A 19,980-nucleotide genomic window follows, 5' to 3' on the forward strand; every position below is an offset into this window, starting at 1 on the left:
ATCCCAAAATCGTGAAAAAAAAGTGATCTGGTTTTTACGAAAATAGGAAAATCGCGAAAATAAAGTGTCGCGAAATATTGCCATCTCAATATCGCGAAATTTTGACGTGGCGAAAATTAAGTGTAAAAGGGAAGCTGTGTGGTGGTGTTAGGTAAAAATGGGTAAGTGAAATGATCCACTAGACTTTTCTTACGGTTTACCATTATTAAAACTTTTTTTTAACGGTTTACAATTATTTTTATATTTGTGCGGTTAGTTCTGGACCAGAAAATAAAAATACTCACAAGCGCTCGCGCACATTAATTTATTTCGTAGCTTCACATAACATTTCTAGTTCACGGCCGCATACATACTATGAATAGCCGTGATTTTTTCATAAAAATAAATGAATAATTTCTATAAATACCATTCACACAGATGGTGCGAAATTGTGGAGGTCCCTATTTGGTCACGAATCTGTTGCATTGTCCATCTTTCCAATTTCCTTATACTTGTCCGTAAGAACCAGATCTTTCTAATGGGGGGAAGGCGTGGGGCTGCTACTGAGGGTGGGTGGGTAGGGGGACTGGGATATCACTTGTACCCTTAGCACTCCGCAAAATTGTCGCAGAAGGACCTTAGCGATCTCTGTACTGACAGAATCCAAGCACTTGTAAATTTGATTTTCAAAGATACAAGGCCGTATTTTTGGGAACTCTCTTGTTGTTCCTTATGGAACAGGTTGAATTGTTGTTTATTCCGGCGGTGCGTCCCGGGCAGCAAATTGTCCACGCGCATCTCCCACATAACACATTCCGAACAATAACAACACGTTTATGAACTAGGACAAAAACAACCAGCTGTCAAGAACAGAAGAGCCTCGAGAAATATTCTATAAAAAGGTAGTTTCAATTCCCGATCCGCTTTCTTATTCTAGTGTAGCTCTCCTTCTTGATTTAGGAAAGGTAAATTAATATTTAAACCTGCTTGAAGCATTGGCCTGGTAAGCGATGGCATCTTTTGTTAAAGTCGACGTGACAGGTCATACACATGCCAGTGTCAAGATGAAGGATGATTAATACATAATACACCACAACTACCAATCTTATATACTAATCAATTCGAAATTAAACAAATGCGCGTGTACAATTTGCTGCACCCAAAAAGCCCCCCAAGAAGCAGCCCGCGATAAGCACATTCCCCCGGACCGGCCGGCAAGCGTCCCTGCCTCTCCCCCGGTGTCGAAAGGGCGTCTCGCCCTGGGAGCGGCATCTTGGGCGATGGGTGTCCTTGGTGTTGCCTTTAGCAAGCCTCAGTCTTCAAGGAAGAAGTAATTCCCCGAACGTTTCTGTTCAGTATCCTATAGAAGGAAGAGACAAGATTTCATTATCAAATACTCAAAACTTCAAAGGGTACACTTCCTAAGGGATGTGCTGAATGAGGATATAGTAAAAATCAAAGGCTCTGTGAGCCAACTCGTGAATCCACATTTTTCGACCTGAACAACGTATCAAGCATGAACACATCGAAGATGAGAGTATACATAAAATTTGCCCTTTTTGTCTTTTTTCCTATGTGATGACACACCACGTACATTATTATTATTTATTATTATTATTATTATTATTATTATTATTATTATTATTATTATTATTATTATTATTATTATTATTATTATTATTATTATTATTATTATTATTATTATTATTATTATTATTATTATGAAAAGTAAAAATAATACTAATAATAAAATGAACAATCTAGCGACAGTGACAGACAGAATAAGCGGGGGAAATGTGTGTACGAGTTTTGTTTGATATAAGTATGTCTCCTTGTGTTGTAAAAAATAATAAACAAAATATCAAAATTGTGTCGAGACCCCATAATACCCCCCCCCCCTTAAAAATCTGGATCTGCTCTTTTTAGTTTACCTTGACGGAGTGGAGCTTGTTAATTCGAGGCCTGAAGTTGCTGGGATCTCTTCTAAAGGTGATCTCTAGGGACTCTAGGAAGCGATTCATTCCTGTCAGCAAGGTTTGCGGGCTGTGAACAGAAAACATGAGATTAGATGTAGAAATTGCCAAATAAATTACTTCAAAATTCTGTGACCACTTGCCAAAGAATCGCATACTGGCTTCTTTCGCCTTACGTCGGTCAAAATCTTTGAAGCGTTTTTATTGGCCAGCACTAAAAAGTTTTCACATCACGCCATTTCTCCGCAGTTAACACTATGATATTCATATTAATATTGCTTGTAGACAGGGCACAAAAGCTAAGCAGTTAAGTCTGATTGACAAAGGGTACAGGGGAAGGGCGCTAAGTAGTTAAGTCTGATTGACAAAGGGTACAGGAGAAGGGCGCTAAGCAGTTAAGTCTGATTGACAAAGGGTACAGGAGAAGGGCGCTAAGTAGTTAAGTCTGATTGACAAAGGGTAAAGGAGAAGGGCGCTAAGTAGTTAAGTCTGATTGACAAAGGGTACAGGAGAAGGGCGCTAAGTAGTTAAGTCTGATTGACAAAGGGTACAGGAGAAGGGCGCTAAGTAGTTAAGTCTGATTGACAAAGGGTACAGGAGAAGGGCGCTAAGTAGTTAAGTCTGATTGACAAAGGGTACAGGAGAAGGGCGCTAAGTAGTTAAGTCTGATTGACAAAGAGTACAGGAGAAGGGCGCTAAGTAGTTGCAATGAGTTTTCAGAATATTCAATCACAGAAAAAGTTCAGATTTCTGTAACATATATAAAAATAGGCCCGCAAGAAGCGTATATGTAGCTACTGGGTACATCTTGTTCAACTTGTTCTGCGCAACATTACGTGTTAGCGAGGGTCTTGACAGATGGAATTCCTTCAAACACAATAACCCGGTCGGCAAGATAAGTAGCCATAATGAAATCGTGCTCCACTACAAAGCCAGTCTTCTTGGCATGGAGGATGAATCTGGAAGACACAAATAGCATCAGTCAATATAGTACTAAAGTGGTTTTCAAATACTATTTAGTTAACTTAGTACTAATACACTGTATTGTCTTTGTTCTCTTTTGTACATTTGAAAACCACTCTTTTCGCTTGTTGCTACTTTTTTTTATTTATATGAAATCAGATTATGACTATGTTTTTTGTTGTTACCGTTTAATGACTTTGGCAGCCACCAGACGCTGTTCTGAGTCAAGGTAAGCTGAGGGCTCATCAATCAGGTAAACGTCGGCAGGCTACAGATAACAACAAGCCGTTATATCAACAGCAACATCATCAATATTGGACAGGCTATAAGCACAGTAACAAGCTATACCTCAACATCATCATCAACATAACCATCAACACCATACGGCAGGCTACAGATAACAAGCTAAACATCCACATCTTCATACATCGTTCGGCAAGTTACAGATGACAAGCTATGCATTTACATCATCATCTTCATTCGGCAGGCTACAGATAACTATCTATACCTCAACATCATCATCAGCATCAAAATCATTGGTCAGGCTACGGGTAAGGGATGACCTTCAAAGGATTAGCCTTCTTGAACAACATTTAACCATCAGACACAGGGAAGCAAGTCCTGTATAAACCCATGGAGCAAACAGTACACAATATGAAGTACCTTGCCAAGACAGATGGTTAAGGCAACTCTCTGCAGCTCACCACCGGATAGATTGAGAACCTGTAAAACAAGGACATAAGGTATTGAGGCAATGACTAACAAGTGGAAAATGTATGTCATGAGGACCTGAATAACAAGGACATAAGGTACAGTATTGAGCAAAGGGAAAATGTGATGAGGAATTGAACTTTTATGGGTTAAAATATATGAAGACCTGGATAAACAAGTACAAAATAGTGCCTGAATAACAAAGACAATATGTATGCGGCCAGGATCTGACCAGCAAGGACAACATGTGCTTATGACCTCAATAACAAGGGGGGAAAAAGTACTAAAGACTTGAATGTTTATAGGATCTTAATAACAAGAACATAATGACATATTCACTAAGCAAAGAAAGGGTGCACAAGATCTACTTAAAAATCAAGCCCTAGGGAACCCTTACTTCTTGGTCCATAATCTGCTCAATCTGCAGGGGTTTGATGACATCTGCAATAAATTGTGGATGTATGTAGGAGTCACGGATCTTGGTGTGTAGGAGCTGCCGCACTGTGCCCTGAGACTTTGGACTGATCTTCTGTGGTTTGTAACTCACATTCAGCATTGGGACTTCCTCTGTGGACCAATTCAGGCTTAGGTTAAACTATTTCAAGTCGCATTTTTATGAACATTACTCATTTACAAACTCCAAGTTTAACTGAAACCCCTATTCAAATTGCTATGGGCGAAATAAATCACACAGGGCTTAATACATTTACATAGATTTGTTGATTTGTTGGTCATCTGTCTAAATAGTGAATGGTTTTCACAACTTCTTTTGCACTGATGAAAAGTAATAATTGTTGAATCATCAGCCTAACCACTCTGTTTTCATATAGACAGTAAAATGAAAACAACTTTGTGTTCATTTATTTACCAGTCTTTAGTTCGCCACCACCTATGGTTTCAACAGCTTGATAAAAACCCCTATAAAGTAGTGAAAATTAAGTGATTTTTTAAATTTCCATTTACCATCATTATCTGGACTGAGTTTCCCTGCAAGCATGCGGATGAAGGTGGTTTTGCCTGTTCCTGAGAAAACCAAAAGCAGAATCATACAATACTAAGTGTGAAACCCAAAATTACGCAATCCACACAACCATATAGTGTACACGATATAATAATGAAAATCTTTCTTACCATTTTCTCCCAACATCACAATGATTTCAGAATCTGTAAATTCACCAGCATCAATATTCATCTGGAAATCCTCTGTAAGACAAAATACACAGTAAACAACTGTATCCCTTGCGGTTTCTTTGTTTCCTTCCTTTGATTCAGGTGAGTGCAAAGTATTAAAAGTTGAATAGATACAGTATAGCATGACATATAGGAAAGACTCAGCAAAACATACTCAGTGTCTTGTGCATGGAAGGATATGCATATCGGCGCAGCCGCTTGATTTCTTCTTCCTGGTAAAAAAATCTTGCCTTAATAACTAGACTGTACAGTAAGTAAGTGTTGTTGATTATGGAGTTGAAGCATTCAGCTAGTAGCTACTTAGAGATTGTGGTCTCAAGAAAGGTTTGGTCACAACTTATTATAAAAAACCTAAAATAGATTTTCAATTCCCAGGGCACCCTTGCAGCAGCACAACACAAAGAGAGACACTGGATACACCCTAAGACCCCCTGGGCCGAACACTAAAACACCTAGGCAATACCCCCCTTTGGCAACACCATAAAGCCCCACTCAGCCATATTCCAAGATTTTTTCGCCACACCCTAAGGCCCCTTGGTCACACCCTAAGGTCAACTTGGCCACAACTTCAGGCCCCCTTGGCCACAATTAAGGCCCCCTTGGCCACACACTTAGACCCATCCTTGCTCCATTCTAAGGCCCCCATGGCCACACCATTAAGCCCCCCTGGCCACACCCCTATAACTGACGGTTCAATACTAACCTTGTCAGCAGTTTCTGAAACTTTAAAGACCAGAGAAGTGTCCCTGAACCGCAGATTTTCAGTGGGCACAAAGCCATCAAGGAAAATGTTGATACCTAGTGAAAAGCAACGATTAACCTGGAAGTATTGTACTGTTTGCAAGAGTGACAATCTAAAGTGGTCACTTTTCAATATTAGATAATATCAAAGGCCAAAATTTGACTGTATTTTTAACTCTGATATTTAGGGGAGATTTTGAGATTAGTATGTACATATGTAGCTTTGGACACTCCCACCACTCCTGTGGGCCTGTCATGAGATTTAATGGAAGGAGAGCTTTCACTGTATGTATGTATAAATGTTTTATTGAAGACTATACAACAGCACTCGTAAATCGAACACTCTGATTGGTCAAGGGTCCATGTGTTATTAGAGGACACTTGCATGCTTGGCGTCAGCATGCGCCCTGTGTCTTTGCATACGTTTTTGTTCATGACACGCTGTGACGTCATCTGTGCATCTATTAGAGGACAGAGACACGAAAAAATGAGATCTATTTGTTAACTACACAGTCGCAGTGGTACCTTCACGGACGCTGAATGGCAGTGTGACTACACCATAGGCTCCTGGTGTTCCATAGAGACAGCAGATGAAGTCAGATAAGTAGTCAAGTACACTCAAGTCATGCTCCACAACAATGATGTACCTATCAACAATAAATAAATAAACAAACAAACAAGCAAGCAAGCAACAAACAAGCAAGCAACAAACAAACAAATACTTCCAGTATAAAAGACAAAGTATATATACATAAATATATACCAATCCAAAACAATAATTGAATAAAAATAAACAAACACTGTGACTTTCAGTATATGGTACAGTATAAGCCACATACTGTAATGTACAAATGAGAAACAATATCACAATATTACATAAGAAATAACATAACTAATACCTAAAAAAACAGCAAACAAATAAATAACTTCTCATCATCCAGATGAAAAGTTTTATTTTTTTAAAGCTAAAAAATGACTTTCAAAATCAAGATGTACTTATCAAATACATGGAACAAATCTTTTGTGCACAAAACATGTTGGGGTCACACAATACCTGTCAGCACTCAGAAGGTTGCGAATTGTGGTAGCTGCCCTGAGACGCTGCTTCACATCCAGATAACTAGAAGGCTCATCAAACATGTAACTAAAAAAAAACAAAGAGTGGTGAACTTTGCAATCCATATCAAAACAAAAATGAAGATATAAAAAAGCTTTTTTTACAGCAAGATTCGTCTTTGTGCGACCTCGGCGAATCCAAAATCCTTGTCTCGTTTGGGAATAGCGCTTAGTCAGACACAAGTTTTTGGGGCAGTTTGTCTGGTTTTGATTGTTTGGTTTGATTGACTACGCACTATTCCCAAAAGAAGAAAGGGATTTTGGATTCTGGCAGGTGGCACAACAACGAATTTGGATATAATATACATTACTACATTACCACACATTTTTTATACTTACACATCAGCAGATTGTATGCACACCACAGCACAAGCAAATCGTTGGAGCTCTCCACCAGACAACTCATCAACATTACGCTCCATCACTGCCGTCAGATCTGCGAAGGTGGCAATAACTTCCACTGAAACACTGTATCACTTTCAACTTTATAGGCATTCCTTATATTATTGTTTAAACTTTGAAAAATGTTTACCATGGTGGTGCAAACAGTATCGATCTAATTTAAAAAAATATATCCAAAGCTATACCCTAAAACTATGCAAAACTATGGAAATCATCTTGGTACATGAATTTTTACCATGCTTTGTTCAAAGTCCTAATTCATGCTTTCTTCTATGGGGGGATGTGGGGTTGGTGGTGGAGGAAACAGAAGGGAACTCACCAAGCTGTTCACATATGGTGCCTTTAGTATCTGTCTCGTCCTTTCTGTTCAAAATTGACAGCACACTTCCCTGGAAATGAACATCCATGACTGTGTCAATTTCAAATTAGAGAATCAGTTGAAAAGTAAAAAGAAGATAGATAAATAATTTTGGCTATTGCTTATTACAGTAGTAATAATAACAATATTGCTAATGTTGAATAGTTAATGTATAGAGAAACAGATACAAATAAGCCCAAGTATGGTTACTGGTTTACATGGTTACTGTATTTGGGGGCACAGCCACCCCTACTGGTCATCATAATTTTTGAAAATATTGGGGGGGCACATGCCCCCAGTGCCCCACCCCCTGCTACGGCCCTTATAGTAGTAACACGTGAGATGGAATATAACATTCCTTCACTTACCTTGACAGCTTTGGGGATCTGGTCCACATATTGTGGCTTGATGATTGCCTTTAGAAAGAGCACAAAATGAAAGATTACCACAACTTATTAGTATTAGTAATACATAAGAAAAAGTCAAGATGAATGTGAGTTGGTACTCTTCTGCCTCTCATTTTTGCACCCCAATATAATTCCCAACCCAATATATTTGAAGGCTGTAAAAATGGGACCCAATGGAGTATGATAATAAAAGGTATTTATTTGTGACTTTTGAGTCTTTTGACAAGAATAGAAATCAAGGAGATTATTTAAAAAACAGGTACAGTTATTTCTATTATTTTGCTTGGAAACGATTTTGAAGATTTAATCTATATTCACCCAGAATGAGCATCCAGGCTGGTAATGTTTAATTTTTCTTCATGAATTGGTGTGCATTACAGGGAATTACAGGTTGGATACCAGGTATGAAAGGTAAAAATTTAGGGGACCACTGTAATTATTTATGGCGAAGTAATAAATAAATAAATAAATAAATTCCAAACCTTGAGGTCATCTTCCAAAATCTTGGTGAAGTAGTTCTGAAGTTCAGATCCTCGAAAATGCTGCAGAATTTCCTGCCAATCTGGAGGAGTCTATAAAACAAAAGTTGTGTACCATTAAGGTATAACAGGTACATACCCCCTCCTTATTTGATCATAATTGCTTTGTAACACTACCAGAACTTACAGGGGTGGGCAGAACAGACCTATTCTCCAAGATTTTCCTTATAATTTTAAGCAAATCCCGGAAAAAGAATCCCCTTTTGTAAAATCTTTGCTGTGGCCTAATAGAAACTCCTGTATCCACCCTTGTTCCCCCATCAATTTCTACTTAACCCATTGACTCCTGGCTATTTAGCTGAATTTACAAAAAAACAGACTGAAAACAGATACCTCCCCCCTATTCTGAGTTTTATACAGCCCGCAAAGTCAAACACAGCTGCACCTGGTCAGCTGTATCCTAGCTTTCCAACAGTGCTTTGCGGTCCCCACTTTTAATCCCTCGTCGTTGTGCTGAAGCCAGCACAAGTTGATGGTTGCTTGTATTTTTCATCAAAAAATACCGCTATCAGCATATTGGGAGAGTGTCCTAGGACATCATGAAGTCTTTTGGGGCATAATGAGTGTTGTGCTTATGGATATTTGCAAGCAAAGTGTAATAAGTTGACTTGTAGGCTTTTTATTCACCTATTTTATTAACACAATACAAAACATGGCGGACTACACGAGGAACTCAATCCGGGTGCGCATGTGCGAAAGATATGCTAATTAACCGGAAGTAAAACTACAACATCCCCTTCTCTAAGCTGAAAAGCTGAAAAATTACATGAGTACAAATGTGACTGGTAGTGTCCAATTAGGGGTGTAAAAAAACAAAGAACTTTGCAGTACTAATAATAACATAGTTCAATATCTAATGTTTGTGTAGCAAATGCTACAAGTCCAGTCTGTCTGGGGGCTTCACTGTCCGTGTTGATCTGCGTAATGGTGGACCACTTTGGGTAGGTGTGGACTTCGCAGGGGTACCAGGTGTAGACGTCCTTGGCTCTGTTGGGGGTTGGTTGCCGTTAGGTGCTGGTTCTGCTGCAGGCTCGTAGTCATCAGTAGCTGAGGTATTATTCAAGCTTAGTTTTTCACCTGTGGGACGAATGTGTCTGCGGTTTCTGGTGAGAGTACTGCCATTGGCCATGTCCACAATGTGCGAGCGTGGGGTTGGCGCAGCGGCTCGAACTATTCCTGGCTCCCATTTGGAGTTGAGGGGGTTGAAGACTCTGACAGCGTCCTGAGGGTAGACAGGCTGTAGACACTTGGAAGTCCTGTCGTAATATGATTTCTGTCGGTCTTGTCTGGCTTGCAGCTTGACATTGGCATCATAGTCAGGTTTGTTCAGTAGTGCATGCCTGGAAGTAGCTGGCAGGTTAGACTGATATATTCTGGAATTTAGCAACTCTGCTGGTGATGGCAGGGTGTGACCCAAAGGGGTTGTTCTCAGGCACAGCATGGCTAGATGTGGGTCTTGCCCTGATTCCTTGCACTTTTGAAGGAGATCCTTGACAGTTTGCACATTTCTCTCTATGAAGCCATTAGCCTCCTTGTAGTATGGGCTTGTAGTTGTATGAATAAATCCATAGGTGCTGCTAAAAACCTTGAATAGAGCAGACGTAAACTGGGTGTCATGTCCTGTGACAAGTTTGTCTGGTATGCCATGTTCCTCAAATATTCCTTTGAGGTGAGCGATGACAGTAGATGATTGGATGTTAGTTAGCTTGCGCACAATTGGGAACTTACTGTAGTAATCAGAGAGTAGTAAGTATGGTGAACCGTTCCAGGAGAACAAGTCAGATGCTAGGGTGTGCCAGGGCCTTGGTGGAACATCATGAGGCATTAGCGGTTCTTTAGTGTTCATGGACTGATTATGCTGACAGGGAGCACAACTCTTGACCATGTTGTCGATGTCGGCATTGATGTTCGCCCAAAAGACTGATCCCTTGGCTCTGAGCTTGCATTTTTCCGCACCCTGGTGTGCATAGTGTAGCTGCTGTAGAACATCTGGTTGCAGGGTCTTTGGAATTACAATTCGGGTACCCTTCAGGACCAATCCATCGGCGACAGTAAGTTCGTCACGATAGTTCCAGTATGGGTGTAATAACTCAGGGCATTCAGCTCTTTTGTTTGGCCAACCTTGGGCGATGACGGCACGAAGTGAGTGAAGTGTTGTGTCCTTCCTCGTCTCCTCTTGGATCTGCGTTATCCTAGTAGGGCTAGCATTGAGGTGCAAGTGTAGCTCATGTATAGAGACATCAAGTCCAGCGATAGTGTCACCGGGACTTGGGTTAAGTCGTGAGAGGGCGTCGGCCAGGGGTATGTCCTTCCCTGGGACATATCGAATGTCGATGTCGTATTTCTGTATCCGCAGCATCATCCTGGCAATGCGGGGTGGCGCGCTGGCCAGATGCTTTTTGAATATTGCTTCCAGTGGCTTGTGGTCCGTGTGGACCTGGACGTGGCGTCCATAAGCGTAGTAGTGGAATTTCTCGAGACCATGGACGACTGCAAGCATTTCCCTTTCTATGTTGGAGTACCTCCTCTCGGTTTCAGTGAGTAGCTTACTTCTGTACTCCACAGGGCCTTTATCTTGGATGAGTGTCGCGCCGAGGCCACGTTGAGATGCATCCACCTGGATTACGACAGGCTTGGTGCTGTCGAAATACTGCAGCGAGGCTGGCGATGTGATGAGCTTCTTGATATCATCTACAGCTTTCTGGTGTTCTGGGCACCACTGGAATTGACTACTTTTCCTTGTCAAGTCCCAGAGGACCGCTGCTGTTGAAGCGAGGTTGGGTATGAAACGGCTAAGGTATTGCGTCATACCTAGGAAGACTTGGAGATCTGTGAGGCTCGTTGAAGGATCCATGTTGTTGATGGCTTCAACCTTAGTAGGGTCAAGTTTCAGACCATCTGCACTTAGGGTGTGTCCGAAGAAGACAAGTTCCTTGCTGGCAATTTTGCATTTGTCAGCATTGAATTTCAGACCAGTTTCACGGGCACGCTCCATTACTGCTTTCAGGTTATTGTCATGCTCCTTACGGTTGCGTCCGTAAACAACTATGTCATCTGTGATGCCTGTCACCCCAGGTAAGTCACCAAAGGTTTCATCGACCTTCTTTTGGAAGATGTCCTGAGCACAAATCAGACCAAAGGGTAGTCGTAGGAATCTGAATCTTCCATGGGGAGAGTTGAATGTTGTATAGAGTGAGCTTTCCTGGTCAAGCTTTATGTTCCAATAACCGCTGCGGGCGTCAACTATGGAGAAGTACTCGGATCCACTTAGCTTTGATAAGACTTCATCAAGAGTGGGTGTACGATGATGTGGACGTTTGATGGCGCAGTTGAGGTCCTTTGGATCAAGGCAGAGTCGTATGGAGCCATTCCGCTTTGTGGAACAGACTAGCGAGTTGACCCAGTCAGTGGGTTCATCAACCTTGGTGATGATTCCTTGCTGTACGAGGGATTCCAACTCCTTGCGCAGAGGCTCCTGAAGTGCTTCAGGGACTCGTCGTGGCGGGTGAACCACAGCGGGTACTGTAGGGTCAAGTGTGATATGGAACTCTCCGCTGAAGCATCCGATGCCTTCGAAGCAGTCAGCATACTGTCTTAGTAGAGCTGCCTTTGCCTCAGGGTCATCCTTGGGTACTTGAGCTGGTCGTATTTCGGCTGGCTCAGCCTGGTCTTTGCTTAGACTGTGGTTAAGGGTTACAAGCTTCATTGCAGTACATGTGGGTAGTCCTAGGATTGTAGGTCCTGTCGTGTTTACAACATGAAATTCATGAGGGCTGGACTGACCGTTATGTAGTAAAGTGAGGTTGCAGGTACCGTAGTGTTGTACTTCATGGCCTCCATATGCTGTTATCCTTGTATCTGATGGGGCTAAGCTGAGGGGCTTGCCGTCTATGTCGCAGAGTGACTCTGGATAGATGTGCTTGTAGTTGCTTAATGGGATCACATTTCCTTCAGCACCAGTGTCAATCTTGCATAATAGTGGTAGTGTCCCGTTACTCGAGTTAACCTGTATGTTGATGAGCGCTTGAGTGATCTGTCGAGACATACTATCAATGGTCAGAGAGTGAAAATATAACTGTGGGGAATCTATGGGTTCAGGTGCAGTGCTAGCATTCTCATTGCTGAGGGTGTTTATCTGTTGCTTTGATTTGTTCCGGTTTCCCCGCCTGCCTCTTCCCCTCGGGGTGGGACCTTGGGGTTTGGTGGAACGGCAAACCTTGGCCCAGTGGTTTGGTTTCCCACAGTTGCTGCATTTTGTTCCGTTTGCGGGGCACAGGGATTTTTGTGTCACATCATGGCTAGTGCCACAGTTCCCACAAGTTTGTATTTGTTTATTTTCACGTGAGTGTGTCTTGGGATGTGAAGAAGGGCTTTTGTGGGTTGTTGCGTGTACAGGTATAGTGTTTGTGCCTCTAATATCTTGTAACTGAGCCGAAGTGGCTTCCTCAGTCCTGGCTATGTCTATTGCCTTAGCGAGCGTTAGAGTTTTGTCTAACTCGAGGAGTTTAGCCTGGACACGTGGGCGGCGAGACCCGAAAATTAGAGCGTCAATAATGTGTTCGTCTACATTATCATACCTGCATTCGCTGGCTAGCAATCTTACTTTCTTTATAAATGAATCCACTGGTTCATCGTCCTTTTGCTTCAGAGTGCGTAGTTTAAATCGTGCTAAGCGAAAATTGCTCTTGGGGGCGACGTATTCTTCAAACTTCTCCCAGTAAGTTGACAGCTTTTTCTTCTCGTCTGAGGTTAGCGACCACGTAGAAACTAATTCAATTCCTTCTTCTCCCGTCCATATCAACAGATAACTGACCTTTTCTTCCTCCGATTTGGACTTAAGCGGGCCAGAAAAGTACAATTCGACGGTTGCCTTGAACTTTTTTAGCGCTTGTTGAAGATCGGTTGCATTCCAGTCCATACGAGGGCTAGTGAGTCCAGTGAGTTCGGCCATTTTCCTTGTGTAAACTTGCTAGATTTCTCGTAAAATACCGACCTGGTATGTTTGAGAGTGATTTTCCTTCAGTTTGCTTCTGACACCATGTAATAAGTTGACTTGTAGGCTTTTTATTCACCTATTTTATTAACACAATACAAAACATGGCGGACTACACGAGGAACTCAATCCGGGTGCGCATGTGCGAAAGATATGCTAATTAACCGGAAGTAAAACTACAACACAAAGTATATTCATGGTAGTTTTTTTTTCTTGTATGACTTGTTCGACTCCCTGGATGAGAAAATTTTTTTTTATGAATCACCACAGCACTCCTTAAGAGCGAGTTTTTCTTGCCGGGTTGTAAACACTGGTACATGAAGGAAAACAATTTGAAACGAGACCCCTGCCGATTGATACCCTAATGTGAGTTAGTAATGTGATTGATACCCTAATGTGAGTTAGTAATATAGTTTGTTTTTTGAAAAAGTAATGTAAACAGATGAAATTAAGAAAAGTTTGTAAGAGGTCTGGCAAGAAAATAGGCTAATTTCGACGGTGCGGGAAAAACCCTTCTAACCCGAGCGCAACAGCGGATTTCTACAAATTAAAACCAGAAATGCAATTTCTGATTGTTAATTTATCTCGGGGTAGTAAAGATTCTGGTTGGCTTTTAAAGTTTGCATGGGGACGACAAATATTATGGTAATTTTCTAGGAGCGTTTCGGTACTGTTTCAAAAATATATATTATTCTATGTGGTATAAATTCAATTCGTTCCAAAATCATCATACGTTAAGAAGAAATACTATATTTGATTCTGGGCAATATTTTTTTTTACTTGTTTCCGAGCGCTTACATTTTAGGTATTTCCCGGGGTATTTGCGACTAAAAATAGCACTACTATTTAGAAAACAACTCTTTGCTTTCCATGTCGCAGTTATGTCAAAAACATAATTGCAAAACCCGACCTCGTTATAAGGGTGAGTTTTATATTTCGAAGTTATGTCAAAAACATAATTGCAAAACCCAACCACGGTATATGGTAAACCTTCCATTTTGCATTTATGTAAAAAACATAATTGCAAAACCTTACCTCGATATAAGGGTGAGTTGTATATTTCGCAGTTATGTCAAAAACATAATTGCAAAACCCAAACTCAGTATAAGGGTGAGTTCTATATTTTGCAGATATGTCAAAAACATAATTGCAAAACCTAACCTCGGTATATGGTAAACCTTCCATTTTGCATTTATGTCAAAAACATAATTGCAAAATCCAACCTCGGTATATAGGTAAACCTTCCATTTCGCAGTTATGTCAAAAACATAATTGCAAAACCCGACCTCGGTATATAGGTAAACCTTCTATTTCGCAGTTATGTCAAAAACATAATTGCAAAACCCGACATCTCTATAAGGGTAAACCTCCCATTTTGCAGTTATGTCAAAAACATAATTGCAAAAACCAACATCGGCATATAGGTAAACCTTCTATTTCGCAGTTATGTCAAAAAAATAATTGCAAAAACTAACCTCGGGATATAAGTGTTCTCTATATTTTGCAATATTTTTTTTTCCTGAGAAACATAATTGCAAAATGCTATGATCCTGTATAGAAGAAGTTAACTGTGAAATTTGTAAATGTATTTTATCCGTTCTGCATGTCAGTTTGATTTGGCATTTGACATATTGCGAGTTCTATTTGCGACGCCACAATCATCATTACATTCGTGCCACATCCATTTTTTCGTCATATATTTTTGTTGAGCGCTGAATTTTGAAATCCATAGAATACCATGAGAGATTTCGTAAAAGACGAAAAGTGGTGGAGGCCAGTTCAATGGCACTCTCCTTGCAGCGGCTCGTGTCGGAGTCACGCAACGCTCTGAAACAACAACTAACTGTTCGAGTCACGCACATGATATAACGACATAGCAGCAAATTATCTTGATGAGATTTATCAATATTCGTGTCAAAAACCAGTCAAACGAAAGTGAATGTAGATAAAGTATAATCAAACAAGGATTAGAATAGCAATGTTTTAAAAGTATCCCAGCCCTTTTTTTCCCTACATTATCCTAATAAAAAGCTCGCAAGGGCCCACCACAGACTACTTTGACCGTTAGCAGTGCCAGAAAAAATGCATTATATCCTGAAAGCTTGGGAAAATGTTTAAATGCACGACCCGAAAGTCCACTTTCGGTTAGCCAAAAAATTGCAAAACTATAAAGAATAAGGAAATAAGTAAAACTTTTTTGTCGCCAAATGCTATAATAAACTTCCAGTGGAAATCCCTTTTTATTCTTGTGGTGGCCAGATTTTATACAAAAAACGCACGGGCCTGCAACTGTTGCAACGACACCCCTGACATCATGTTCCCGCTCATGCAGTGTTAACGAGCATTTGCGCGCTTACGCCTTTGGAGCAGCAATTTTGCAACACCAAAAAATTTTCAAGGAGATGGACATATGCCTGTATCACCGGTCAACTCTTGGGATTGGGTGGCGTCAAGGCTCATATAAATGATTCATTATTCGTATACACTAGGGCATTGGATAAAATAGTTTAGAGCAGACTTCAGCTAATTAAAAAAATTGTGATGTTGTGTGAATTGTGAAAAATTGGAAAAGGGTAACGAAGAATGATGATTCACGCAATAGTACACGCAATATGCTCGAAAATATACTTTGCACAATTTGTTTTACAATTCCAGGTTCAAAGTAAAAATTGAACATTCAAACAGTGGCTGCGAACCCCCTCCCCCTATGCCCACCCCTATGTAGATCTGTATATTGCGTGACAGTGCACTCAAGAAAGGTCGCAAAGTTTTCACATGATAAATAATAGAAAACTCATACTCAGAGTAGCAAAGAAAGGACACAGACACAGGAAGGCTGGTATTCTATACACATAAACTACTATTAGTTGTATTCCTTATTACACAAAGAGAAGTATTTTACGACATGTCGATATAAACTTTAGACAACATATCAGCACATTATATCGAATGAGTTTTCCTTTTATTTTGTACGGATAATCTCAACAAAATCTAAGCTTATCACAAAAAAGTTTTCCTTTTGTTTTCCTTTATTCGGATTTACAGTTTATCGCGAGTTGTTGTTTACTCAACTATGCATAATCAGTATTGCATTATTTTCAGTGCATTTCTATTTCTAGTCGCAATTCGCTCAAATGTAAGCGCTCGGAAACAGGTAAAAAACACTTGCCCAGAATTTTTTTTCGCCAGTAAGCAAATATATCATTTCTACTTATCAGCATAAAATTTTGGAAAGAATTGAAACTGTACAGCATAGAAAAATATCTTGGTGAAAAACTGCGCTATAGCGTTCTTTACAAAAATCCATTTTTTTGTCGGCTCCATGCAAATTTGAAAAATGAAATCAGTCAAAATATTCAAAACCCAGGGATAAATGAACATTCAAAAATTGCATTTCTGGTATTGATTTGTAGAAATGCGCCGTTGCGTTTGAGTTAGAAGTGCCTTCGCCACACCATAGAAATCTGTCAATTTTCTCGCCCCTACAGGCTTCGACAAACTTTTTCTTATTTCTACCGTTTATAAAAGTTTTTCAAAGAATAAACTATACCACGATTATAAGTTCAACCCAGGGTATCAATCTGGTGGGGTGTCATTTTAAAACATTTTTCATCATGTGCCACTGATTTCGAATCCCATGGCATCTAGAGAAAAAGCCGGTCTTAATGCTGCCTTTTCTGAAACCAAATTGATTCCAAAATAGTTAACACTGCTATTCTTGGTCTGTATGACCAACTGGCCCTCCCCTCATGAATTTTTTCCTGGATCTCCCAGAATGCTTTGCAATCCGTAATGGCATCCAAGTGGTTTTACAAGGAGTGGACATTGAAATGAACCTGGAGTATCAGAATAAAGGTATCTATTTGTGTCTAGAGCTGTGTTTGCTGATCTCTCTCCCTTGTGTGGTATTTTGAGCGTTTTATTGAGAGGGGGGATTCTGCTTTTATTTCCTTGTTCTATTTGAAATTTGTCAAAGAGCCTGTGCTATTATTTGGCTTAAGAGTAGTTGCCAACACCTTGGTTGGATGCATATCTTCAAGACCATTTATCCCTTAGACTGATGCCTGAGTATCTTCATCTTGTGTTTATTTTGCATTTATGAATTTTTGGGGTTTTGGGTACTTCTCAAAGCCGGTACAGGCCGGTTGAGGGGTCAATGTGTTAATCAGGTCTTCCAAGGTTAATATTTTGATTCCCTGTCAGGAGCAACTGATTTACTAACCCCACTACAGTAACGTACAGTACATAATGTACCTCTTTCCCCTTAAGCACTATGGTACCCTAATGATACTACATATAACAGTTGCTAATTTACTGGCAAAATAAACTTACATCATGTCTTCCAAGATTTGGCTTTTGTTTCCCTGCCAGAATCTTAAGAGCAGTTGATTTGCCAATACCATTAGTCCCAACAAGACCAAGGACCTCTCCAGGACGGGGAATGGGCAGCCTTAGATTCAAAGTGTTATGTCATTTATGATGTAGACAATAAATTTGTACCAGTTGCAGTTAACACAAGGACAGGAGAGGAACTATATTTGGTCATTTATCTTTGGTAACCTTTCAAAGCAGTATAGTCATTATAATACATGTTAGAGTATTTACACTCCTCTTTATACTAAGGAGATCAAAGCAGAAATCATTTGAAACCCTCAGGATGAAGAATAAATGACAGACAGCTTACTGCTGAATGACCCTATAAAGCTAGGTTAAATACACTTAAATACTGTAACGCCAAGCACGCTTGTAAAAGTTCAAATAGCCCTTGATTGTTGTTTGAAATATATCTTATATCTGATCATGCAGATTTATTTCCCTAATGAAATGCATGAATGTGACACCTTATTTATTAGAGCACTATACCATATCAACAAGTGAACACAGTGTCTTTCAGCAAAAGACATATAAAAGATATTGTACACAATATCCAGGCCCATAACCACAGAGGGATTCAGGGGGGGTTTGAGAGAACCTCCTAACTTGACTTGACTCTTAGACTCCGCTCAATAAAATAAATTTTATAAAAACTTTGAACTAGGAGGAGATGCCTAAGAAAAAATTGGTCTGCTAAATGGCCAAACAACCCCTCACTCAAAATCCTAGATTTTCCTGTATCTGGCTATAGGATTTTTTTGTATCTCAAGAAATGCTTCCCATACCTGTGAAGCTTGAAGGAGTTTGGACCGTATCGGTGTGTGGTGTCCTTCTCAAGGTTGCTGGGCAAGTTGATGATAGTTATTGCCTCAAATGGGCATTTCTAATAAACAGCAAAATAATTGGTTTGTAAGGTCAATTTATACAAAATCAGAGACAAGCAACAAATTAAGTAGATACAAACAGCGAGGGCCTTTTTGGGGCAAACAACAGTAGCGGATTAAAACCCACCCTTGGGCTGCCAGAAAGCCTTATGTAACAAAAAAATTACCCCCTCCCCCCTTTATCACTGAGCCAAACCTTTAGCGAAAGGCTTGATCTGCCCCTGAACAAGTTATGTTGGGGGCGGCCATCCCACGTTTTCAACCCATTTAACAACTTCATAGATAATAAATGCTAAAATCAAACCTTGTATTTTTGTGAAATGGTGTAAGATTAACACCAACACCCCCTCCCTCCCCCACCCCTACCATAGTACCACATCTGTCGACTCTCCCGCATTAGGCGGGAGTCTAAAGATTTTGGACCCCTTCTCCCGCTCTTCCACGTGGAACACCAAAATCTTCCCATTTTTTAGAGTGAACAGAAAGCCATTTTGCATGTTTAGCTTGCGAGCCCCCTGTAGGGTATACCCCACCCCTGCCCAAAAGTAATTATTACACCCCATTTGAGATTTTCTGATGTAGTACTGTACTAGCGTCACAAAACAGATGTAAACCCAGGATTTACCAGGGGGTGCACAGTCATAGGCATCATATGACATAAGGATACTACTTAACGATCCTTTAAAAATAAATTACTAACTTTTTGGCCGCCAAGGGAGGGGGGAGGGGAGAGGCTGAGATAGAGTTGAATGATTGTACAAATTATACAAACCAAAAATATTTTATCACTGGCTGATTGAGAAATTATACTTTGCTTAAGAAATACACACAGGTATTAAGTAGATCAAAATTAAGTGTAATGATCAGAGAATTCTTTTATATTACTTTTCATTCATAAACGTATATACCTTGGCACAGATACCACAGCCAATGCAGAGGGGTTCAGAAATAGCAGCTAGTTTTTTTTCGGGAGTGACCTCGATACACAACTTCCCTGAAAAATAATACAACAACAAAAAGTCGGACGATTTCTCCGATTGCGACACACTCGTAAAATCTATCGAATCTCGGTAGACTACGTGTAAAATCTTACCCATTCGTACGACAGGACATGATTTCTTGCACTCTTGGCGACATCTCTTGGGTTTACATTTATCCGTACTGACGATGGCAATACGCGTGAGTTTCTCTTGTGTGCTTTGGTCTGCTCTAAACGCCATCTTATTGGGACGAAAATAGTGATCGACCGTGCTAAAGGATCGAGAGAAAACCGGAAGATTCAAGATGGCGGACGCAAACCATGTGCCACTACCGGATGCGCGCGCAGCATAAGTAAAGATGGCGGGAAA

At 40.4% G+C, this 19,980-nt stretch overlaps 1 protein-coding gene across 1 annotated transcript; it reads right to left on the reverse strand.

Moving 5' to 3' along the window:
• Positions 1-290: 290 nt before the first annotated feature.
• Positions 291-19,948, reverse strand: LOC116604614 (ATP-binding cassette sub-family E member 1). The gene is made up of 20 exons (XM_032367220.2): positions 19,725-19,948; positions 19,540-19,625; positions 18,533-18,630; positions 17,706-17,823; positions 8,324-8,413; positions 7,803-7,850; positions 7,396-7,465; positions 7,014-7,110; positions 6,613-6,702; positions 6,084-6,205; positions 5,521-5,615; positions 4,972-5,029; positions 4,758-4,829; positions 4,590-4,649; positions 4,024-4,193; positions 3,579-3,638; positions 3,101-3,183; positions 2,789-2,911; positions 1,911-2,022; positions 291-1,339 (listed from the first exon to the last, which is right to left on the reverse strand). The coding sequence occupies exons 1-20, from the start codon at positions 19,849-19,851 to the stop codon at positions 1,292-1,294; spliced, it is 1,827 nt and encodes a 608-aa protein (XP_032223111.2). The 5' UTR covers positions 19,852-19,948; the 3' UTR covers positions 291-1,291.
• Between the last annotated feature and the right edge of the window lie 32 nt (positions 19,949-19,980).

Source organism: Nematostella vectensis, chromosome 10, assembly GCF_932526225.1.
Source record: "Nematostella vectensis chromosome 10, jaNemVect1.1, whole genome shotgun sequence".
Taxonomy (NCBI): Eukaryota; Metazoa; Cnidaria; class Anthozoa; order Actiniaria; family Edwardsiidae; genus Nematostella; species Nematostella vectensis.